Genomic DNA, 26317 nt, shown 5'->3' with positions numbered 1-26317 from the left:
CTGTACATTGTTGGTGGCTTCGGTCTTTATAAACCGACAAGTGTTTTAATTTGTGTGTAAAGGATAAAGGATTACATGAAGATGCATATAAACTCTTTACCTTCAATGGAGATGGGCAAAAGTTCAGAAAATGTCATGCAAATGTACTTGTTTAGAGCAAATTAGCAGCAATGCATTGAAGCAAGCAGCTTAAACAGGTGCATCAAAAACTGTTCTAGGTAATGTTATCTTTATTTATAGTCAGGTTCACTATGTATTTTTGTTCAACATTTTTGGAATCTTTAGAGCATGTGGAATCCACAAATAAAATGTATGCATGGTCTGTGCCAATGAAATGTTATCTCACTCTTTGTGACAGATATATTACATCAAATTATATATTACAGCAGACAGGGGGAGCATTTATTTTCATTCATATGAGCTATTAAGAACAAATCTACGGAATACATTATTAATTTAAATGAATAGTACCTAATATAATATATCAGTTAGAAGCATAATATCATTCTTTTCAGGGTGCCCTTAGGGGCGACACTGCAAGATGCTGAGCACATGTTTGAGGTTTTTATTGGATTCCTTGACCCAGAAAACATAGAATTGGCTAATTTAAGTTTCTAGCTCGTCTAGAAGCCAAGCAAATTATGTATTTTATGGTGGCCATTATGAACATCCAAAATGTCAGCCAAGCAGGTGTCTGTGCAAATGCAAAGATAGATGATAGATTCCCCGCGTTCTGAAGATTCCAAAGATGTATAGTTTTGCTAACATTCTTCTCATGAAAGGCTCTCAACCTTTTCAGGCAGCAATCCCCCAAAATAATCATATTTGAACTGGGGACCCCACACAAACACGTAGAATGTAAGAGTTGAGGCATTACACTTTGTTTGACTCATATCCACAGATAAATATGTGAATCTGGGGACCCCCCCAAAATCATGTGGAGACCCCCCTGGGGGTCCCGTAGCACAGATTGAGAACCACAGACAAAGTGGACCTGACTGTTATTTATTTATTATACACAGAGAAAAATAAGTAAGCCCTTACCTGTTCTTGGGCTGTAGTAAACTCTGGAGGTACATGAAGCTTACCAGGAGTCGCTTAATATCTTTAGATCTGAACAGAACATAATAGTAATAGATGTTATGGCAAACCATCCATCTGTCACTACTAGTGAAACACCGTTATAAGGTTCAAAGCATCCCCAAATAACATTCCCCACCCTCATTTTAGGTTCTGCTAGGATATTTGTCATGTACACAGCACAAAAATCTAAGAAAGATCTGAGATTGTTTTGAAAAACAGTTTTAGGGATCTCAACGATTAGACTGCCCCCACAACAAAATCCACCCTTTTCTAATTGTAGTATATAAGATAATGGGGGAGATATCATTATTTTAAGCACACGCTGGGAGGCACAGGCTTAGACTCGCAGATGGTTGTCCTGCATTTACGCACAGAGGTCTACTAATACAATCCTCAGTGTTAGTGTACAGGTCCATTTGGTTCCTTTAGTACACAGATATGGACATGAAGCTCTTTGGATATAAGGACATTATTTCAGAGAAACATTGGCCAGTAAACAAAGTGAAGAGCTACATCTGAGATGTTTCCCTACCCCTGGAAACCAATCCATTAGAACGGTGGAAAGTTAACAGCCTCCGATTCCCCAGACTGGCTACGTGAGCCTGAGGCGATCAGTGTGCTGGTTATATCAAATATTGGGAAAAGAATCTGGTTAAGTGTACCCTTACCTTTGTCGGGAAGGTGACAGTTTTTTCATCTCTTGCTTCTTGACCTGGTGATACATCTTGGCAGCTTTGTCAAAGAGGCGCTTTAGGTTGCCATAGGCACCCTCAAAAGGGGTCTCTGATTGGATACTGATGGAAAACAGGGAGCATTAGTTTCTTCATTTATGGGACCCACCTGCTTTAATTAATGACTGACATTATTTCTCAAGAAATAGTAAATGTAGAACCCACAATACTATATTCCAAAAACATCTTAAAATGTATTTAATACACAATAACCTGATAAGGCCCAACAAGGTTCCACTAGGACAAAGACACTCCCATTTTGGTTAAATTAAACTGATGGCTATTGGTTTTCTGTTTTCCATGTTTATCATTATTATCATTATCAATGCCATACTTGAAACAGGATGTATATAGTGCTTGCTTTAATTATAACTAAATCATTTCTCACCAGCGTAGGTAGTAGTATGTTGCTTCAACATTGTAGAACTTACTCCCTGCCAGCGTGCCCAGCTGATTAAAAGGCATTCCTGCAGATAAAACATTTTAAGAACACTTTTAACAGATTCCATGCCAGAGGTTAATATCATAATGTACTCAACAGTGCCAGCGTTTTATTGTTGTTTTTTGTTTTTTTCATGTCGCCACAGACCTTGCTAAATAAGTTAAAAGTGCGCGTTCATTTGGTTCTAAACACACAGGGGATCTGTGTGAAACGGCCAGCGAAAACCCTTTCCAAATCCGAGCCGCCATCTTGAAGATACAGCGGTGAACGCTAAACAGTGATCAGCGAGGAGAAAAAAAACAACCGAGATAATCGAGTTTTAGACAGGATCCCAGACAGGAAGCGGATACGATCGAAAAAAACGGAACACGAATAATTCCGTTTCCGGTGGTGCTACCGGAAACGGAAGTGGATAAAAATTTTCAGAAAGTGCACTTTTTGTGAAATCTACGCGATTGGCACGTGGCGGCTTTAAATAGGTTCACGTAGATCTACGCGATTGGCAGTCAATGTGTTCAGAACGAGTTAAAAACAACTGGGTTTAAATCCAAACTAAAATTAAGTGAAGTAGTATTCATAGCCTAACTTTCCAGAATGTACTGTAGGACATTACACACACCAGTATTTTTGCAGTGCTATTATTGAGATAACATAGCAATAATAAAAATGTTATGTAAGAGCAGAGATCAGTTCCTCCAAATCATGTGATATCTTATTTTCAAATGAAACTCTGTAATATTTCATACATTTAAATGTTGCACTACTGATGTATAATAGTGGTGTGAATCTGCAATAACTAATTTATATTCTAACACTAGCCATTGAGTTCATCGCCAAGTCATCAGGGCAAAAACACTGCCCTCTTCTGGTAAACAGAAGTAGTTTGTTGCATCACAATTCTAATTTATAGAATTATATTTGTACATACAGTACGTAAACAAGCATACACTTTCCTTCAACTTCTCCTGGCCTGGTAAAACACCAACCCTTAAAGTACACAATACCGCTTTTCAGGTGTCCCATAACCGATGCAGTGCGTCGTGGGACGAGGTTTTAGGTCACAGTCACTCACCTACATGTGGAGTAACCGACAAGGCCTGGTGGTAGAACCTCTCGGCAAGCTGTTCAGCCTCCACCCCGGCCAATTCATTCTGATAACGGGCTATGACATGACAAACATTCAAGAGAAAAGCTTGTTAGAATCTCACGAAACCAATATGACTAGAGGACTGTAAATGGTGGATAAAGATTGGAATGAAGGGCGTAGATATTGGTCTTCATTCACACTACAGATGTGTATGACTTTTGAGCTTAAGGCCCAAATCAAAGCCAAAACAAGAAGACAAACTAACTGAGCATTTGATCCATTAGGATTGGCCATGAAATATAAGCAAAAATGTTCTATACCACTCTATAGTCTCTCTGCAGTGCACGAAACCATGCAATAGCCATTTCACCAGTACAGTTTCTATTACGTTACCAAACTATTCTAGGCTAATTGAGAGACACACATGCACACACACACACACACTCACGATTCTCTCAATTCACCACAAACTGGGTTACAGACAGATTAGATTAATTTCATATTACATACATAGATCTCCTAGGTTAACCAAACAGCGATGACAGGCCATCTGTGCCCACTCCATCTCCTTGGGGGTGGCAGTCACCGGTTTCTTTCGGCCTGCAGGGAAACGTTTGTTTCTTTATTAATGAACTGCAGCAACATGCATCATCTTTTTTAGCTCATTAAAAACACTGCCGAATGCAGATGCTTTGTATGAGTGTCGTTTATTTTGGGAAACATGTAACTGACACTTATCTGGAGAAAATTGTGATTGACAACAGAACATGGGGTTACATTCCTGGACGTTCAACATTATAACGGAGTACAGAGTGAAAAGGTCAGTGAAATAGAGCTCTGGTTCCTTGATTCTTGATTCATTTTTGATTCCCTGATTTGCACATGATTTGGCCAATATACGATAACAATTTGATTCAGGGGCATATTACTTGGGGGTCTAACACTTTTATGTTACATTTAAATCAGCTCACCAACATACTGAAATGTAATAATTTTATTGTTTATCATTGTATCTTATTTGGAGCTATGACTATCTAGCAAATAAACCCCACCACATATCGAGTGGTGGGGTGGCGAGAAACTCAAAAGGATGCTTCAAACACCAAAGACACACCCATCTACCAATCAATGCAGACGTCTTCAACCAACCCACTGCTCAACTTCCATCTAGACAACCAATTTTAAAGGAAAACCCCACCAGCCGACTTCACCACCCAATCGGCTTGGATAAAGGAATGGGAGTCCAAGTATGTCCCAAACAAACATCTGGTGACAGACCCCACCCAACAGGTCCCTGGTCCCTCAAAGAGACAGTGGTCAACCAACCCTCAATAGATTTAGGACTGGACATATGAGGGAACACATGTAGTCATCAATAAATATAAATGAATACATGAATGAATATACAGCCATCAACAGTGATTATATGAATGAATATATGGTCCATCAACAAAGAGTATAAGCATGGATATATGCATGGTCTATCAACATTCTATCAACAATGAGTATATGAATTAATTTATTTACAGACGTGGAATTTTATAAACATGCTGATTAGGTCTCCTTCGTTTTGACAGGTACAATTATTTTGCTTCAGAATTGACAGTTTCCTCTGATAATATATGAACTGCTATGTGGAGCTTTGCGTTTAGGCCACTTTATTTGCATGGAGCCATGAATCGTTTAATTACTAGACGTCGTTTTACAGTTTGCCAGCTAATCCAACAATTAGTACATCAATGTCTTTCTCCCGTGAAATCCATAAACCATGATTAACTTTGCTTAATGAAAGTGTGATCCAGAGAAGGGTTAACATTCCCACATCATCCATGCTGCCTGTATTTTTGTTGGGGAAGGTGCTTTTCCTCTAAGGAGAGGCTGTGAGGGATCTACCACTTTAAAAGCTGCAAACTGTATGATGGCTGCCATAAAGATATTACTCAGAGAAAATAAGGATCCTTGTGCACTTACGGAAATTGAAGGACGTTTAGCACCGACAAGCCACAACCGCTGTTGGATTTTCGTGCATTTCCGCAGAATAAAATTACATTTTGAAATACATTTATGATCGGAATTGATATTTTGTCTTTCCCTCAATTACATTGGATTGTGGCCTGTGGAATCAATAGATTGATGGATCATTACACGTCTACTGATTTGATGTCTCTTAGGACTGAATCATGGATGGATGACATTGATTTATAGGATTAGTTCAAATGTTATAAATGTCTGGTGTGTTGGACACATTTTGTGTTGTGAGAGCATGGGTATGCGCGTGCGAGAGAGAGAGAGAGAGTGAGAGAACAGACACTTATGCCATGTGTGTATGATCCGTCTCTGGCACTAACCAATGAGCGGGTCTGTGACATGGGTCCAGTCAATGCAGTCCTGCAGTTCCAGCTGGTAGTGGGACTGGATGTACAGCAACAGGTGCTGGTAGAAGCCCACACCAGCAATCAGATGGGTCCTGTAGGCGCACTCCAGGGCACTGCGACTATGGATGTGCTACAGAGTGCGAGAGTGAGAGAGAGAGGGATGAAAGAATTAGAAGAAAGGAAAAGGGTGGTGCAAGGATAAAGTACCAACAAAGAGGTTCGAATCCACTACGGTGCATCTGGCTGGTACGAACACAATTGGCTGTTTTCAGAGGAGGGAAGCCAGGTCTTTGTTGCTGCAACTCCTACAGGCTAGGGCAGCGCTACTCAACCCGCTTATTCTTTATTTATTTTTCAAGCACAGGATAAAAATATACATTTCCGTTCAAATATATGGGTTGCTTAATTTTTTTTCAAAAACAAATTGTTACAGGTATAATGCATAGTTTTCTATGCATTTCGGGGTTTTTGGGGGGTTTGACCCCCAATTTTTATTTCAATCTCTGGGAGTTGGCAACCCTAACCTTGCCATACCTTAGCTTTTGCTGAACTGATGCCACTGGATATACACAAAAAATAAACAGCTACAGTGAAAAGAATATGATGTCAAAATGTACATTTTCTTATAACAATAACAATGTGTAGTAGTGTGTTACAAAATCAAAAAATCCAAAATAGGACCGACATTTTTAGCTTGCGGCCCTTGGACTTTTGGTATTTTTCTGAGTGGCCCCTGATCCATCTTAAGTTTAGTAGCCCTGGGCTAGGGTAGCCTGGGCAGCATATCTTTTTGGGTCTATGATCCGGTCTAACTCTACGTCACCAGGCGCGTCATCAAGCGGCCGGATGGGCAGAGCCGGAAAGACCTCACCCTGACTCACCCCAAAATAGGTCCGTCCTAATAAAATCCTTGATGCGGCATAGTTTAGCTTATTTTTTAAATATAAATGTGCGTGCACTATCCGGAGACTATTTAGCGTCTGTATTATCAAACGGGGAAATTCCGGATGGGCAGAATCCGGAAAGAGGATTCTTTTCTCTTTTTTTTCAGTAGGCGTGGCCTAGACCGGATCATATGGGTCTTTAGTAACTCATACCAGGCTTGTTTCCTCCGAGGTGGAAAGACTGGTGACGCGAGGTTAGGGCTAGGGTAACAGCAGTGGCAATTATTGCCACTGGCCACACATTTCTGAATTGAATACAAAAATGTGTGGGGAGGACAAATTGGCAAACTTAACGCTGACCACTCTGGTGCGTTCAACAAATCAAACCATGGAGGGTTGCACTCAGAAATAAAAGTCCATATTTTGTATTGTTCCATATGCTTCGTATTGACAAGATGCCAAACGTTTCACCTATCCAGCCTTCATCAGTGTGCGGAGGATTAACTGGCGTAAAGACTAATTTGGGAGAAAAAAAAACAGCCAAATGTATATATGTTTTAAAAAGTAGCACAGGAAAGGGAACAAAACAAAAAAAGGAGGAAAAAGAGCAAAAGCAGGAAAACCTGAAGGAATATCCTTCAGAAATGTGTAGTAGCTGGGAAACCCAAAAAAAAAAACATTAAACCAGTACATCTGGTTTAATGCCTGTAGAGGATACCACCAAACCAAAGAAGCCAAGGGTCTCTCAGCTGACAATATTGATCAAATATCACCCATTAATGCTTTATTTGAGAGTGAGTGAACTTATAGGAGCAAAACTAACCTTGTGATGAGAGATGTTAAGTTTACAATATTAACCACTGAACTGCTGAATTACAGTTACAGGCAGTTAAATGTTTGTGGTCTTGCTCGAGGGCACTTGAATACAGAGCTGTTACCAATCGAATCTGTGACCATCTAGTTGCAGGCCTGTCTCCATGACCATTAGAACATCCTACCGCCTGTTTGACCATTCCTTAAGGGCTCATACACACTGCAGGAGATTTGGTCCGAGATTGCTGTCGCCGACATTTTTTGGCGCTCGCCGACAAAACCTCCCGATCTGACGCAGATCGGCCTTTGATCTGCGAGATAATGCTCGCTGTGTGTGAAAGGCACCGCGAGACGATGTGGCCGCGATTATCCGCTCTGCGACGGCTTTCCGACCGTTTTCAGATAACTACCATGTTAGATATTCAGCTCTGTCGCAGACAGGAGATCGGACAGTATCATACATTATGAAAGGGTCTGCGAGGAGATCCACGCTACAGCCAATGAGAGCACATTACAGCCACCGTGGCCAGGGGAGCGTCGCTGGATCTGACCACAACAAACAGTCCCTACCGCAATATTACCGTCCAGTCCTGTATTAAGTTAACATTATAAAACAAAATGAGAGAGTGAGCGAGCCTGGTGGGCTGTTTATTTTAGAGGAATTGTACAGAGAGAGAGAGAGAGAGAGACAGAGAGTGAGAGCGAGACTTGTGTGTGTGTGTGTGTGTGTGTGTGCACGCTGTTTCTGAACAGCGTTGCCAGATGTTGCGAGAGAAATAAGCAACCAGGTCTATGAAAACAAGCCCAAGAAAAGGCCACTTAGCACTTTAAACCTATTTACAAATACATTGGATATTTGAAAATAGCCGATCTACAAGCTCACAACGCATCGCAGCTATTTTCAAAGAAAAATCTTGAGAAAATTGTGGAATATTTTCCAAATCCACACAAATCTTGTATGGGGGTCTATGATGGCACAACATATTTACAGAAGGGGGGTCTGTGGACAAATACATATTATGTGTTGTTTAAACAACATTAGGAAACAAGGCCAAATAAGCAACTACACAAATAAGCCCAAAAAATGCACCCCGCAACAACCAATATTTACAAGCAACTCTACAGAAAAACAAGCCCAAAGTCGCTTATAATAAGCGGACATGGCAACGCTGTCACTGACCGCTTCTGCGCACTTGACGTGTGAGAGAGAGAGAGAGAGAGAGAAAGAGCGAGAGAGGGGGGAGAGGGAGAGGGAGAGAGGCATATCACGGGATACGTCGATTAAAATGAATTGGAATAAACTCAAATGTATGTATTGGGTCTGACTCTGGAGATAGCATCCTAGTGAACTATCCTGCAGTGTGTCAGCCCTTGTCGGGGATCAATCCTGTTGTGAAGACCACAACGATATTATGACAGCCGATTTCAAGAAATAAACTCCTGCAGTGTGTTATGCTTAACGATCAGATGACCCCCCGACCACTTTAAGGTCTTGCAGTCTGTACCTGCCTTAAGTCCCATTCTGTTCAGTGAGAGGTTCTGATTATATGGAGAAAGGTTTTTAGTCGGAAAGGCATCTGAAAATGCAACAGTATTTATGGTGTGGAAAATTGTCCTGTGAAAAATTATTTCATCTACAACATGTGACAGTGAATTGTTGGTCAGCATAATTACACTGATCCCTCTATATATGGCAACCTTCTCTAATCCTTTTTCACACGTGGCGATATGATTTGATAAGAGATCAGCATAGCTCCACAGGTAAAGCATGACGCCAGTGTTTGGGGATCCATTTTACCTATGCTGAAAATGTGCATGTTCATACTATAAAATAAAAACCCTAAATTGTATTTATACTTCAAATGTCACCTATCCCTTTGCTTAACAAAAAGTATATAAATTGCACTTAAGGCCATTTTGAAGGCAAGGGTTAATTTTTTTTTTGTTATGATAGATGTATCGTCCGTCCCACAAGTTCAATGTTTTATGATGTATACACTACAAAATGTCACCATGCCCATTGGTGCAATGATTATAACCCAATACTAGTCCACAAAAATGTGTCCACTTTGGCAAGTGGACAAATTAAGGCATACTTATTTTAGCTTGGACTGAATTTCTGCGTGGTATTGCAGGAAATGCAAATTTGTTTTTCATTCCTGCAAATGTGCAACTTATAATGCAGGAGCTTATCGCACAGTTTTCGCCCAGCTCAGTGGCCGTGTGGTTAGAGTGTCTGCCCCGAGACTGGGAGGTCGGAGTTCAATCCCCGGTCGGGTCATACCAAAGACTCTAAAAATGGTACCCAGTGCCTCCCTGCTTGGCACTCAGCATCAAGGGTTGGATTGGGGTAAGTCCCTGCGACATACTAGCGTCATGTCCAGGGGGATGTACTTGTACATCAAGCTGCCTCACGCTAAGGAAACAGGAGATAGGCTCCTGCCCTATGGGCCTCAGGGCTCGGCGAGGCTTACTTTTATCACACAGTTTTACACTATGGTTAATATAATCAACCAACGAGAAAGCGGGAGTAGTGATTGTGTCAAGACAGACCAGCATCTGTGTGCGCTCTCTCTCCCTCTCTGCAGAAACATTCATGTCTTGCCTGCTTCTCTTGAGAAGACCCTTGTGATGACAGCATATAACTACCGTAGAGCTGGAAACACAACATTTAAAGACCAAGCAAGCACTGACATTCAATTTATCTCAATATTGTATTGTTGTTTTCTCTATAATGTGTCTACAATTAAATACATGCTTCAACAATGCACCTTTGTGTTTTTCTTCTTTAGGCCAGCTACCAGATTACTTTACCTTCTTGTTGGTCTTAATGACCTGGATGACCTCATAGTAGACCTTCCTCCAGAGCAGCTCTTCGGCCTTACGGCCATAGTCCACTGGGTGGAGGAACATCAGCTTCACACAGAGCTCCCTCAACCTAAACACAAGACATACATATGGACACACAAACAGGTCAGGAATAGTTTAATTATCAGTATGGCGGCTGGTGGAGAATCACTTCCCCTAGGAAGTGAGAGAGATCTTCATAACTAGCGGAGTTCAACTTTGTGGTACCTCTTTCCCTTCTCACAGATGCAGTCTAAACTGGATCTTGTTTTCCCTGTTCATAAAATTGTCTCCATTGTAGACAGATTATAAAATTGTAAAGGGTTCATAAATTTGCAATGCGGAAGGACTAGGGTTTTTTAACATTTAATCGAAATAATAGATCTGATCAATTACAAAAGATAATCTGTTGTAATGAAATTATTGATTCCAAAAGATCAAATCTATATGCTGTGTCACAAATCACAATGTGATATGTTGTGAGCTTGTAGATTTACCAATTTTGCGCAACACGTAAAAAAACGAGCTTTACTAATCGATTTAGTTGATTATAAAAAAATTATTAGACTTTTTTTGATGTTGCTATATATCAATAAATTAAAAACTAAATGCATATACAGTACATACATTCATATACTCTATTTATTTTATCTCCCATCAGGCACACCTGCATATGATAATGCTCATGTCTAGAACCTGCTACTATAGATGCTTATCTGTATACATTTATATATCTTTTAGATTTGTTTACCGTTTCTACCCAGTAAAAGTACTACATTTTTTCACCCACTTCTTTACACCTGTAAAACCTGATGTGACAATACGTTAATTCTAATTCATAACATGTACTATTGTACTATATATAAAAACGTATCGCGTCTTATTTATTCGATCAATTGAAACAAATAATCAATAGAAGATAATTGATAGTTGCAGCCCTATAATAGGACATGGGGAGAGTGGTAGCATTGCCAGAGTTAAACCCCATTATACTTAGTTGTGTGCCGATGTCACTCACCCAAAATTGCAGATCTACAAGCTCACAGCAAGTCATACTACGGATTGTGAGCTTGCAGATCAGCTATATTTCCTTGTGCAACACCGGTGTGTAACTACGTTTAAATAACCCTTGAGCTGCACCCTACAAGTACCCAATTTAAACATACAAACAATGCAGAAGCTTATAAGATGATGATCCCATTTCATTTATCCCCTTTTGCTGCTACATTTGTATCAGCACTTTTGAGAATATATAAATGTATCTGTGTGCTTAATGCATTTCTCTTTATCGCTTCTGTTGAGAGTTACGCTATGCTTTCTCTTTCTTGCAAAAAAGCCTAGGATTGAGGTTAGTGAAAAGTTGCTGACAATGGCATCAACCGCCAATGTGTATCCAGAGAGGCAGCGTCACCAAAGCCTGGCTTGGTGTATGACACATATGGCACAAGAGTGCACTCCCATCTAGCTCTATAAACAGCAGACCACTCTTAACAGCAGATGGTATCATACCCCAGAATTAAAGGATATGTGAGAGCCATGATGGGATCATATCCTCCTCTCTCCTTATCATCACATCAATCATACATTTTAAGGCAGCAATACAGTAAATTACATGGTGTCTTGGGTTTGCATTAGTCTACAAGTCATGCAGGTTTTTTGTTTTGTTTTATTATTCATGAGAGGATAGTGAACTGTTGGTCATAAGGTTAAAGCAAGATAGCACTGGTCTGGCATGTTTTGCCCACTGACTGCGACTCACAGTGAACTTGACATTACTGCAGACAACTTTCCAAAGCATAGTGTAGTTTGTTTTGATTGTCAGGGAATCCACTGGATTCCATTCATTTCATTTTTTTATGAAAATCAACTTGCATAAACTCAAAACATGCTTGAGATAGAAAATCAAACAAACAACAAATATCATTGAGCAGTTCTTTTTTGTGTCAACCTTCCAATATTGTGCATTTTAAAGCACAGATCGATGTGAAAAGTCTAGATTGGGAGCAAAACTGAAATATTCCTAGCCGAAAAAGATTTACCAACTAAATTCAAACTAAGGTACACGATTTATTGTCTCTGCCAGGCCGAAGGCGTGGCCGAGACTGTGTTTTCTCCCGTGTGTGTTTGTGTGTCCGTCTTTCCGTGAGCAGCTAATCTCCGGCACAGTTGAACCGTTCGGCTTGAAACTCCCGCACACTCCCTAGAAGCCAGAGCAGAACCTCTGCCCCAATTATCAGCCTGTTATAGTGCCACCAGGATACCTATTTTTGCAATACACATTTCTTTATATCCTACTATAATTAAGCAAACCTCTCATCAAAGGGAAACTGTCAAAGAATTCTGTCATCAAAACCTGTTAAGCAGGGGTTTCTCCTCAGTGTCTTGACCAATTGATCTGAATTCAAACACGGGCATTGACCATTAGCATATGTACAGAACTGCAACGCCTGTTTTTCACTTTCCCAAAATGTAAGCAGTTTATTAGCGTTTTTGTGTAAACACCTACAGTCTATGGTAAACAGCTGCGTTCAGGCTATGGGACACTTGTGATCTGTTGACGCCATGGTTACAGCGCCGCAAGCTATGGGATGATCGAACTGCGCATGCGTTGAGTTACGGCAGCCGAGTGCCGACCATGGCCACTGCCACAAGCCTTTGTGAAAAAGGACTTTCATTTATGCCCTGTGTTCACACACACTGAGTTTTATGAGCCGGAGGGCGCTTTGGATATCATCTTCATAGCACTAGCACGCAGATTCACACGTTCCCGCGCGAAGCATTCGCTGGGGGTCCGGCTTGCCTCAAGAGAGTTCAATAAAATCCACCACACACAGAACTGTCCTTCAGGTACGTTTTCATTTTTGTAGGCACAGGCAACAACACACAAACGCACATCAGGAGAGTCTGGTCATGAGGAAGGCTCGGCCGAAACGCATTTCACGTGCCTAGTCTGCCTACCTAATGAAAAAGGTCCTGAAGGACACTTCCTTGAGTGCTGGCATTCTTCTGCATTAAGACCTGAGGTCAATTCTACAAACGCCTTCTAAACCAGTAGTTGTCACACTTCAAGATTTTTCAAAAATGTAAAAAAAATAGCAGATGTACAAGCTCGCAGCGCGGCACGAAGTGACGTTCTGTGAGCTTGTATATCTTCTATTTTAGAATAGCCAACGCAAACATTTTAAATGACGGATGCTTTCCCAGTTTTAATGGGTTAAGAAGCTGTGAATAGACAATAGGTCTACATGTATTGATGCTCGTATGGCCCCTTTACCTTATGTGAAATCATGATAGTCTTAAAAGCTGTGCAAGCCACAACAGAGGCTAATGTGAATTCCAACAGCTTCAAATGTAGTTCTATAGAGCAGTGTTTATCAACCCTGGCAAACGTCCCAATTTTGGGCCGGTGCTACTGCTGAGGTGTGCCGCGCCGTTTGAAGATGGTTTGAAATTTTTTTTTTTTTTTTTTTTTTTTCTTTCTTTTTTTTTTAATAATAATAATCAGGCATGCCAACAGCCCCGAGGTGAAAAGGGTGACAACAGTGTTTTTTTTTCGGGTCAGGTGTCACACTATTGCCCTATTTGGATTCAAAACGGCTAGTGGAAGCTGAAAAGCTACAAGTTTGCATGTCTGAATAATGCATCGTATCGTATCGAAATCGTATCGAAGTTGTGTGCCCAATATCGTATCGTATCGTTTCGTGAAATTAGTGAAATTAATCGGCACACCCCTAGTGTGTGTGTGTATATTTATATATACCGTATATCTAGGTGTGCCCTGGGATCTTTTGGCTATGCCAGGTGTGCCTTGGCACAAAAAAGGTTGATAAACACTGCTATAGAGCACCGAAGTCTGACATAATTTACAAATCCTACCTGGGTCGCGTTTTTTCCCCCCCGTTCTGAATTCCCATAGACGTGTTTAATATCGCGTCAAATAAGAACTGTGTTCCAAAAATAAACAAATGACCCCGGCGGTTTTACTCTTATGGATATGAACCATCAACTGACGGTGAGAAAACGCTAATGTTACTTCCGACGAATTAGTTAGATTTTCGCCAGAAACAGACCGTTTCAAATATGAGTGACTGACTATCATAAACGATACAGAGCCACCTCCCCTGACAATATCGCCAAGACAGTTTGTTTATTTTTGGACCACAATTCTTATATGAGACGATTCTAAGATGACCCAATGTTATTCTCCATAGCGAAATTACTTTTACAAACCAGGGGATGGACGAGTGACGTCAGGACTTCTGTACTCTATAACAATGCATTTTAAAACAATTTGTAATAATGACATCCTATGACGTTGCCTATGTATGGAACTAGAGGTTCGGGCCACAACGCGGGCCTACCGTCTAGTAGCCTGGCCCGCACACCGGAGATAGAGACAGTAGAGCGTGTAGACGTTCATTGCAACACCGGTGCTTGTTTCTCGCACATGATTTGGCAACACGCAAACCGAAAGCGAAACCTAACTTTTTGGAGACCCAGACAGACACCACGCTGGGCAAGACCTGGGCTGTTGGTTGTCTAGGAAGTGACAACCGGAAATGGTTGAATTTGGCGGAAGTACCGCCCAAGGAAATGACGTTGATGCTTTACAAATCTGTTTACATTCTCTGTGAATGAAACGAGTGTTGTGATTGATCGAAAAAGATCGTTTCCGGGGGAAACACGTACGACGGAAGTCCTGCCCTATAGACACTCTCTGCTTTAGGTCGTGACCAGGCTCTTCTCTTCGCAGATGAGTGAGGCTGGGAACGAGGCTAGACAGACAGACACACAGCCACACTTGCCAATTGTATATATTAGATGGAATAGTTTACTTGTTTCGGAGGCTGATGTTTTCCGGCTTGAAGACCTCTCTGTAGGATGCTTTGCTGCCAATGATGACATCCAGCTTATGCACAGACTCCACCACAGCCCTTGGTGAGGGAAAATAATATTCATATTTATTAAATCGATAAGGTTATTCATGTTTTAAAAAAATCTTCCTTCCTAGTCGCGATTCCAAGCCTATAGCAGGCGTCAATTAATTAATGATACACCATGACACTATTAAGTTTGGATTCAATAACTATCCAACAGACTAAGATGATAATAACAATGTCTAGACCTGATGTACCTGTTTACAACTAGGTGTCAGCAGCTATGCTAAACATTCGATAATTCTAAGGTCTAATATTTCTACAATTGTTACAAAACCTGTATGTCCAGTCATTTTGGGGCATAAAAAAAAGAAGTTGAAGGATCAAATTAAGTCTAATAAGGATGTACCGTGCATGTTCACATCGTGTATACTTTTACTTTATAACACTTAAGACCATTTTTCAAATATTGTATTTTTTAACATTTTGGTAAAAAAAACAGCCATTTTACATCGAAGTGCCCAGATGTCCCTCTAGTGCCCACCTATCCTGTATCCACAAGAAGCAATGCCAACGTTAGCCAACATAGTGGCGTTTTGGGGGCAACATGGCCTTAAACTCACCTGTAAAGCCTCTTGATGAGCAGGACTTTTGCCTCTGGTTCACTGTCTTGCCCGGGTCCACTCATATTAGCAAGTAGCAGGTTATTTGATCAGACGCTCCAGCGTTAGGTCGGCGGTACGGTACGGTATGATACGGTACGGTACCCCCACACACCTCCTCGACCCACAGTTGTCACGGCTCTGCTCGGGTCGCTTCTCCCCGGCAGTGACAACCGTGTTGATAGCCCAGCTAGCGTTAGCTAACCGGCTAACGTTAGCTTTCCTCCTCTATGCCCGCCTAACTTTTAAGTCTTTTTCGTCTCTTGTGTCCTTTGGCAAGACCCCCTCTACCCATCCGCTCTGACACCGGGGAGGACGGGGGTGCACCACGTACTTAACGCTGTTCCTGGTCAGCTAAAACGCTCCGATATGTTTCCTATGTTGTTCCCCGCTCCAGCCATTGCTACGAAGGCGGCCATCATTTCCAGGAGGCAGTGACCAGCCTGAACTACCGCGAGATTACAGGTCATATTGACGAGATAAACCGAGTCACCATGGCTTTGTGATCTGCAGTACTGGGTTGCCAAGGCTTCTGTGTGTGTGTGTGTGTGTGTGTGTGTGTGCGTGTGTGTGTGTGTGTGTGTGTGTGTGTGTGTGTGTGTGTGTGTGTGTGTGTGCGTGCGTGCGTGCGTGCGCGCGCGTGCGTGTGTGCGCGCGTGCGTGTGACACACACACACACACACACACACACACACACGCACACACACACACACACACACAGCAGGGACTATGGAGCCATATTAACAGACTCAAACAATTCAGTTCTTAATAGTCTCTAGACACACCTTGAACAATACATTTTATGTGGGACTAGTAAGTGTCTTAGAAATCTCGCACTATAACGACTTCCATAAAGGTCAACTATACTCTAAAAAACAATTTATAGTCAATTTCACTATGATCCAGGGGAAAATAACAATTCATGAACACTTGGGAATTGGTTCCTTCACACAAACTATGATCAACATCTCATCTACATCTCAAGGCGTTTGCTTTCCACACAGGATATCAGTTGTGTTGATGTGTAGTGTGTGCGTGTGTGTGAAGTTCTATTCTTGTGTTTCAGTAACAATGCTATATAATGATTTTTAACTTTCCAGGAAGCCAGATTTCCTTCAGAAAATGTTCATTTAATAACCTTGGGAAAAGGTGGGCAAGCTCTAAATTTATAACATTATATTATGTTTAAGTGGTATTTAATAATTAAAAGATGCAGTAGCTGATACACGTGGAAGTTGCTTTGTTTGTTACTTGCTTGACTTGTGGCGTCTGTAAGAGTGATGTCATGCTACTCCAGGGATCAATAAACTATACTGCCAGTTTGTCTGTCTGCCTTTAGAATCTAGATAGAGGAATCTAATAGCCCCACACTAGCAGCAGATCAAAGTAGTTTAACCGACCAACATTGCCATTCTTTAGAGCCCTGCACTGTGCTCTTTTAAGGGCTGAAACAGAAAAGTAAGGAGTAACATTTAAATATATTATTAGTGCCATGAGAGGTGGTATATTGGATATTCACTGAATGATTAAGATATATTGTAAATGACAGCAAAAGCTTCAAAGCAAAATAAAATAAACATACTTAAAAAGATACAGGGTCACCAAAATTTGTTTTCAACCTGCAATCTGCCTGTATGAGATATCTTGTGTGCAAAGTTGTCACTTTGGCCTTAGGGTGGCGCTAGATGAGACGTCATGGTGCCACTAAAATGAGAGTTAGAGTTAATATGTGAGCATGAATTCACTCAGCAAGTTTCGTGACTATTTGACTATTTGATTTTGAGATATCTTGTGGGCAAGTGGAAATTGACCTGAGGGCCTGCAGGGTAGAACTAAAGGAAAGGTCATGGGGTCACCATAATCAGTATGTTCATCAACATGAAGGTGCACTGGCAATTCCATGGCAATACTTAAGAGTCCACTGTTCCTAGAGAAATGCTTTGGCTTGGAAGACACTACCTTACATTATATACATTACATTACAATGTTTCACAACAAATTAAGAATGTAATTGTTTATTTATTAATTTATTTACGTATTTCTATGTCCAAGATTCACCCACCCGAAAAATATAAATTCCGGTTTATTCAAAAAAAAGAAATGATGGAATTTTCATCAACTGCATCAAAGGAATTAATCAACAAAATCAAAGTGGCAATAATCATTATCATTATTACAATAATAATTTGTTGATCAGAATATCCACATTCATAACAAATCCATATACAACTGTAATACACTCTTCAACATCACTCTTCCATTAATATACACAAAATCCCCAAATGTCTGTCCTTTTCAAAACAACAACAGAGGAGTTTGGGTTAGGCGGGCTATGGCTTGTCAACAGGTATGTAAATGATTGACCAGCAGAGTTGACAGGTCTAAGGTTAGTGAAGGGTATAAGGGGAGGCACATTTACTTAATTAGGACTAAAGCCCAATTTATACTTTGTCATATGATCACATCACTCGCAGGAAAATAGCTGATTTTCACGTTAACTGATTGTCACTGGAAAACCAGATATTTTCAGTGTGCGATGCAGTCCTACGACAAAGTATAAATTAGGCTGTATACGAAAACAAGCAATGGCAAACAATGACTGTATCATCATGGAAGGATAGCCATCTTAACCAAATCTTCAGCTGACAAGAGGTTAGAGGACTCCATGATAGGCAGAATTTGGGGAACTAAATTTCAAGGAATATATAAGGGCTGTCAGAATAAATATATAACTCTGAAAGACAACCGCTGCAAACATATATTGTAGGAACCTAAACTGAAATCAGATACTGCAAGAACTTAAACAGTTCAAGAATTTCAAAGAAATGCAGATGGAGGTTTCTGGAAATATTGTCTTATTCTATATATGTACAAACATTGCTCGGCCACTCAAATCTACTTTAAAAAAAGCTTTTAGTTGGACAGAAAATGAGTGCAAGCTTAAGTATTATGTGAGTTGGTTCTTGTATGAGAGCTTCAAGAATACAGATACGATAACTGACAGACCTTGCTGATATTTTGTGAGTCTGTGCAGAAAGTGCCTGATAGCTGTCCATACGCTTAAAACCTATCCATGCCTCAATGTTGGTAATTGAGGAAACCTATTTCCAGAGAGAGAAACATTAGAGGAAAAAAATAACTGTACACTCTGCATATACAATCAAACAGTATATACACATAGACATACCATACAGTATATACACATTTACCCAGTATATACACAAAGATGTATCTGATACACACACTTATATACACAACACATTCACTCATTTAAACAGAACCTCTAATATATCTCTCTCTCTCTGTCATATCCAAGTGATTACGCTGTAAAATCCTCTGTGTTAGTTAGTTAACTCTGACAGTGTGCAAATGGAACAAAGTGGACCCTGATTTGTACACTCTCTAAGTTACAAATGGATAAATGAACACTGAGGATTTTACTATGTAGCGATGGAAATGGCAGGGATTATCAACTCAGGTTGGGATCAGTGGAGTCCATTCAGAGAAATCAACAAGGAGTTTCATAACAAGTTAACTCCAGAATTCTGTCAAATGGTCACACTGAAACCAATAATCCATCAGTTAATCACTGCTCATTAAGCTGTAGACTGATAGTAGATTTGAGATACAAATCAGATGGTAAGAATGTCCTCATCCAAAGGGTTTCAGATCGTCCATAAATGGAGAGCTCCATGGCGATTGTTGGGCGAAAAACATCGTCCATCCACGTTTTTCTTTTCTTATCCAATCTTAGAATAGTTATATGCAAGTAGTCAAGAGCACAAGTCACAGCAACGTGCAAAACGTTGTAAGGGGAGCAGGTAAAACACAAGTTAATCCCTTTTGTCACAGTCCTAGAACAATGATTCTCCTCAAAGTTCCATAAGATTGTCTTAATAAGAAAAACTTGGTTCATATAAAATGGGTTTATGAACTTCCTTTAGATAGACGGTTCTATCTTTATCAAGAAATAAATATATGCTCCGGAAGATTTCTGATGTAGAGTATTTCTTCTACTATGGTAACAATAAACAGTATCATATAAATATAAATATCAACATTCTGTCCAGTTTTCAAAGTTTTCAATGAATTAAGATTTTTTAAGCAGTTTCACTTGTATAGGCTGTGCATATTTAGTATTCTTTAAATAAAAGTCCAAAAGAGATTAAAATAAAACAGCTAAAACTATAAATTGAGAAATTATTGAAAATCTGAAAGGGAGGTGATCAAATAATGCTTTACAATTCATAGAAAGATAAGGACTAAATGGATGAACAGCAATCATATTGTAGTGTGGAGAGACTATGAGAGGAAATTAAATGCTTTAACCACTTAATCGCTGAACCCCTTAACCATAACAGTTTTCTAAATTATTTCGGAAATAGCTGATCTACGAGCGCACAAGGTTGTAGATTGTCTATTTTTGAAAAGTGTTAGAAAATCTTTACATTTTCAAAATTGGAATGCCAAAATTGGAATGCCAGGGTTTAAGTGGTTAAAAATAAATGGGCTTCTATTGAAAAAATAAGGAAAAGAAGTCAAGCACCTTTGAAATACACCTTACCTACAGTACAACATAACTCCCTCTCTTTCTGGAGCAATGTGCCTTCCTTTGCTTCTGTGTTCTTCCATTCTATTGATTGAACGTTCTGCATAGCTTCTTCGCATGCTTGACAGGCCAACAAATACTATTACATTGTTGGGCCTATCTTCAAAAAGAATATTGTACATCTAATCAGAAGGCGTAAACTCTTAAAAATCCAGTTTTCCAATCAGAGAGAGAGGGCCCAAGTTAAGAAGGTTAAAAAAAAAAGCCCAGCATATCCTTACATGGTTCACTGGGGCTCTGCACCATCCTTTATGCAAACAGAACGGGACGAATGCCCCAAGTTCTCCCTTTGTCAGCCAATCGCGTCACGAGAGAGGGCTCTTGATATTTGACCGTGCCACCCGGTGGATTTGGATTTCCCGTGGCGGTTCAGCCAATTAGGTTCCAGATTGTCCTCCACGAAGCTTTGTGAGTGGCTAAGGGGAGAAAAACAGGGAGACAGAGAGAGAAGGATCGGGGCAGGTGCTTGATCAGGTATTACTGAAGCATAGCTAAGAGATTTCATTCCAGTCAGTCCAACTATAATGATGGTATAGTCTTTCCAAAGCTGGAGTTATCTTTGTCAGTTCTGTGTTCAGCTCTGAGGCAACTGCTTATATACCTGAGTCTTTCAATTTGATGTCACTGAGGTATTTTCATAGCAATATTAATTTCTCAATCATGACTCCTGTCATCTCATATCCCTACCACAATACAGTGATGTTCAAATCTAGCCTGATGATTTATTCAGTGTTTATTAATGACACAAGTGCTTTCACAAGAAAAACTTTAGCCCTATAAAAGCTGTCATGACAAAATAGAAGACAAAAAAAAAAGAAACTTTCCCTGTGTAGAACTGCTAACATTAAGATTTGGTGGTTCAGCGGTATATTGTTCACTCTGGGAATGTCACCATTTCTTCTTCATAAGTGCTTAATCAAACCTCTCACTGACCTACCATGACCTGTATGTACGAAACACTAGTGCTGGCCATTTTGACCCTCCACAGTCAGTGATTAATTTTCTCAAAAGAGAAATGGCCGAAGATATGATGAAGATCTTCTACGGTTCTTGATTCCAGTTACAAATCTAAACAAATAACTTGTTGCAGGATGCCACCAGTGTGAGGCTACAAAGACGAAAACAGATTCACATCCAAACAAAGTTTACAGTGGACAGTTCATACACAAAATGAAGGGATATGACAACACATTACAAATAATTCAAAGACTGATGTTTCAGCAGCTGACATATGACTAGTTTAAGAATTCATTTTCGAAATGTTATATCCATGTTGAAATGAAATTGATTACCTGAAGTTTCCTGTTCAATATATAGAGAATTCATTCTTTATGGTATGAGCGTTATCCTTTGTCAACAAATAACTTATCCTTCAAAAATGGCCAAATTTGTTCTTATTTTGTGTTATAAATACTTGTGTTACCGTAGGTGTCGTTTTTATTCAAACGCTTGATTGGAATCACAGTTCAGCTATTCCCAAATGCAAAAAGCAATGCGCTTTTTGTACTGTATATCCAAGGGCCTTATATTCTTATGTGTCCCTATTCTGGGATGAACAAAAATAGCCAATCCACAAGCTCATAACGTGACGCATTGTGAGCTATATTCTGTGAAGATAATTGGTGTCTCCTGGAGATCTGTAGGATGACTGGCTAGTCTAATTGGCCAAAGGCTATTACAAGTCCGAATTCCAGGCACTCGATGGCTAGAATTACTGGCGACAGCAAAAAATAAACAGTCCTCTCCTTAGAGATACCATTACAGATGTTTGTTCAAAATAACATGTTGTATGAGAAACAATAAAAAAAAAGTGTCCTTGGGATACAACTGCTCTAATATGATTTGAAATATGTGGTAACTACCCAAAATAAAAGATAATGGTACAGAACCACAATTTAGCAAGCATTACATAATGTAGTTTACAACCAAGTTACTCAAACTATAGATTGTAGTATTGTCAGTAAATGTCATCCTGGAGGCTTATCCCGAATAAAGTGCTAATCCTGTGATTACATATCTCCTGTACCCTCAACACAATTGACACCAACACCTTTTAAATGGGAAATTATCTCAATACAGTACCTGAAAACACATAACTTTCTCCATTTCATTCAAAGAAGCTTGGTTCTATCTCCAAAAATCAGCCCTGTTTTTATAACTGAGAGCTATGCCATGGCAAGTGTAACTGACACTAAATAATGCCAAAGAAAATAAAAGTAATACACATTAAGGGAAAATAAAATTGTTTACTGCATAATTGAAATAACTCAGTGACAGTTATTTGCAATGACATATCCTTCAATTTCCAGGCCACACTACAGGCTTTTTTTTAGAGATTATTGTATATCAAGTCCGAGATTGTTGCTTTCTTTCTCTCTGTCATTCTTTTTTTTAACAAACCTAAATGTGTAGACCCCACTACCCCATTAGACACACAACAACAGAGAGGGGAGCACAAATAACAAACATGTAGACACAGACATATTGAAAACAATGCCTTGGCAAAGACAGACAGCTGGAGAAAGAAAGTGAGTGAAGAATGAAAGAGGCAGTGCTATGTTTGACACAGACATTTGACATTGGAAATGGCACCATTTGTTTCTGTTTAGCACCAGTAGATCACATATCGGTTCTGAGATTGAGAAGAGAAAAACTGCACAAGCTCAGTCCAATAACAAGTCCCTTAGATTAAAAAAGAAACCTCAAAATGTCTATGCGTTTTTCCATACATTTTGTCCTTCAAAATTCTATCACACTTTCAGCCTTTTTGTCCAGCTTACAAGAAATGCTAAGTTGGATTCCCTTTGATACCTCTATACGTTTTTGTTTTTTAAGACCCTGTTGAAATACACTCAAAGGCACTAAGGAAGCCAGACGACATTAATCACATCTCTACAGAGACCCGTCACACACAATGTTTTGGAGAGTTGTTATCAGTGGTTATGAAGCTTGATCTATGCTTCTGTGACAAGTATTGTGTGACGTGTTGCTTGACAAAAAAAACACAGTTTCAACTGAAAAAAAGCATTGACGCAGCGCCTCGTTATTTCTGTGGAGTGATGAGTCGTGTGGCACTTTGTCGCCGACGCATAAATCAGGCTAAAGGGACATCATGCCATCGAGTTGGAGGAGTGACAACAAATGGAACTACAGCAATCTTATCACCCAGTCCCCCTTGCAAAACAATGATAAGGTCTAACATTCCTGCCACGGCAGGTTGCCAAAATGATAATATAGAAATAAAGTCAGAATAAAAGATCGGGAAGTAAAAGGTGACAATGTTGCATTCTTCGTTGACTGTCACTGCCCCACCGCGACAGGGTGTTCCTCATAGCCACTGATGTCAGGCCTCTATTTGCAAGCTGGCATATTCAGGACAAAGATAAATAATGATTCGCCCGCATCCTTGGGAATCAAGGGATCCAGTGAGCTGGCTCGTAGCACTTTTATGGCTAATGGCTACTGAGAAGTCTTTGGGGTGCAAGACATTCTATAGTGCTTGTTCCTCACATTTATTCTTATTCATGGACCACAAACAGGCGATGAGCGACATAAAGCAGATGTTCACATATCGGCTTGGTTTGGCAACTATGTACCTGTATGTCAACTGCTTATTCAAACAGTATACAGTATGTGAAGGGGTACCATATCTTGTCCTGCAAGAGTGATACTGACCAAGCTCGGTTTAAGCATCAAAAAGACAAGTGTCTGATAAAGAGCCCTTTGTGGTGTGTTAATGTGCAATGCACGTACAATAACTATCTCTTTCCCACACACTTTTCTTCTCTCTCTTGTTTGGCCAAATAGTATGTCAGCAATATTGTCTCGTTAAATGGGATGGGGAGGGTTTGCGGGAGCAGCATTTTCCTTCTAATTGTGTCATCTCTCTCTGATTTGGCTTTAGTGTTGTGTTTGACCTACTCCCCCTGCTTCTGCTATGCCTGCCGTTGCCGTTGCTGGGGTTCCTGTTGCCTTTGAGGTTGTCATGGGGGAGGATGTTTGGTTGCCACGGAGCTCTCCATTCTGTCTAGGTGACTGATGTGTAGCGGGCAGAGAGGGAGGGTCGAAGGTTTGGGGGAGATCTCCATTGTGGGGGGAGCTGTCGGAGGAGACGGCTGAGGGAGATACTCTGTGGCCGTGATGGCTGCTCACTTCTCCTCTTTGACCAACACCTCCCCCTCCACCTTCTGTGTTCACACCGGGGTTTGCTGAACCCAGGGAGGAAAGCTGGGCTTCCTAGCGAGACAGAGAGAGAGGGAAGGGGGAGGAGGAGTGATGGTTCGAAGGAGAAAAGGCCATTCAGTGGACAATGGGAGGGATGAGAGAGGGTGAAAGATGCAAAGATGATCCATTCGGGTGGTATGTAACGAGAAATACACAAGGCAAACAATGGATGTATAGTAAGGAGTTATGAGAGAATAGTATAGCGAAAGAAAGACAATAAGAGAATAACAGAAGCATGTGACATGAAGGAAATAGTTTGGGAGTGCCAAGAGGGGAGGGCAGGAGGAATTACGGATCAAGTTGAAAACAACAACAACCAGGAAGTAGAGAAAGATGTATTTAAGGAATGAGCATGTATGTAAGCCATGGCAGAAACACGTGAGGCAGGATTAGAAAATGAAAGACATAAGAGATGGGAGGACAAACAGAGAAAGAGAGACAGAGAGAGAGAGAGAGAGAGAGGCAAATGAGTCACAGAATCGATGTATGACACACACCAATAAAAATGGCAGTATAGGAAGGAGGACACAGACAAAGAAGGGATGGAAGGAATTAAAACTCTTGAGGTCAGAGAGTCTTGATCCTCTTGTTGAGTTGCAAGGAGTGTTTATTGTTTGACGGGTGTCAGAAAACGTCTGGAATTCAAGTCAGTCATTCTTCGCCAATGATTACAAATCCTGTTCAATAACCACTATGCTTCTATGCAAATAGGCTCGCTTGAGTTGCATATACCTTACATTAAATAATGGTTTCCAATGGATGATAGCAGCGCATAGCATTAGGCCTACCAGGACACCAAGAAAAACATGCACAAAACTCAAAAGCCACGTGGAGCTCAGCGCCAAATTGAAAAGCAAGATAAAGTTGCATTTTATTTCCCTATGGGATGAAATCCAAAACTGTGTCAAAATCACAAGCCAAAATATCTAACCCAGTCCCATTGATGACAAGGCAATGAGTTCTATTAAAGATGAAGAAGAAAAAAAGGCTGCATCTGTGTATATACTGAGTTAGAACTTTTGATTAGTGATTAAGTCAAAGTTTGGGTTTGCCATCTATCCTTACCTACATTGGCGCAGAATAACATCAACGCAAATATCAGATTCATTTCAGTTATTTGATTTATCAACGTCTGTGCACAAGCCTTCATATCCAGTCTGGTTCACTGTAGTCTGTGTAGGAGCAGTGGGAAGAGAAAACAGTTGGGTTATTGGGCCAATATACAACTATGAGGATATCTGAGATAATGGTATTTAATTTGCCCAACAGCTGACATAAGATGGCGTCAGTTTACACAGAAAATCTAGAGTGTTTGGACCACTCTCAGAGTTAAATGAACATTCTGGATTTTACTGTGTACAAGCAGTTTGAATGTTGGAATCTACGTGGGCTGGGTAGAAATGCCTCTTGAAACAATTATGATGCACTTGATTGCTTCACACATCTGTTGGTGTAGTGTCAAGGCATGACTACAGGGGGTCAGTTTCACTTAACATACATGTGCGAGCAATCTTACGTAAGGTGAAAATATGCAATGGAGGATTTTAACCCATGGTTAATTTGGTTTCACCGTACACACATTTGGAAGGAAGTATGAAGGAGTACTGTTGTATGGATGGAATGAAGTGTTGGAGAGGGCAAAGATAGGAAAGAGCTGCTTTGTAGAGGGGTAGTTTGGTCTGC

At 40.4% G+C, this 26317-nt stretch overlaps 2 protein-coding genes across 2 annotated transcripts in view; both read right to left on the bottom strand.

The window, feature by feature from the left end:
• The window catches only part of smg5 (SMG5 nonsense mediated mRNA decay factor), a 32204-nt gene extending 15976 nt beyond the window's left edge, over positions 1-16228 (bottom strand). The window contains exons 1-9 of the mRNA XM_080425511.1: positions 15763-16228; positions 15098-15196; positions 10230-10353; positions 5692-5848; positions 3854-3943; positions 3329-3418; positions 2203-2281; positions 1752-1877; positions 1045-1113 (exon numbers count right to left, since the gene is read on the bottom strand). Of these exons, the coding sequence (XP_080281637.1) occupies positions 1045-1113; positions 1752-1877; positions 2203-2281; positions 3329-3418; positions 3854-3943; positions 5692-5848; positions 10230-10353; positions 15098-15196; positions 15763-15827 (899 nt within the window). The 5' untranslated portion in view covers positions 15828-16228. The remainder of the gene's footprint in view (positions 1-1044; positions 1114-1751; positions 1878-2202; positions 2282-3328; positions 3419-3853; positions 3944-5691; positions 5849-10229; positions 10354-15097; positions 15197-15762) is intronic.
• A 4643-nt stretch (positions 16229-20871) lies between these two features.
• The window catches only part of syngap1b (synaptic Ras GTPase activating protein 1b), a 168931-nt gene continuing 163485 nt past the window's right edge, over positions 20872-26317 (bottom strand). The window contains exon 22 of the mRNA XM_080426138.1: positions 20872-24646. Within this exon, the coding sequence (XP_080282264.1) occupies positions 24311-24646 (336 nt within the window). The 3' untranslated portion in view covers positions 20872-24310. The remainder of the gene's footprint in view (positions 24647-26317) is intronic.

The sequence above is a fragment of the Gymnoscopelus braueri genome, assembly GCF_963280865.1.
Source record: "Gymnoscopelus braueri genome assembly, chromosome: 4".
In the NCBI taxonomy this organism is placed as follows: domain Eukaryota; kingdom Metazoa; phylum Chordata; class Actinopteri; order Myctophiformes; family Myctophidae; genus Gymnoscopelus; species Gymnoscopelus braueri.
Note: the sequence above shows the minus strand (reverse complement) of the source record. Positions and strands in the feature narration are given on the sequence as shown.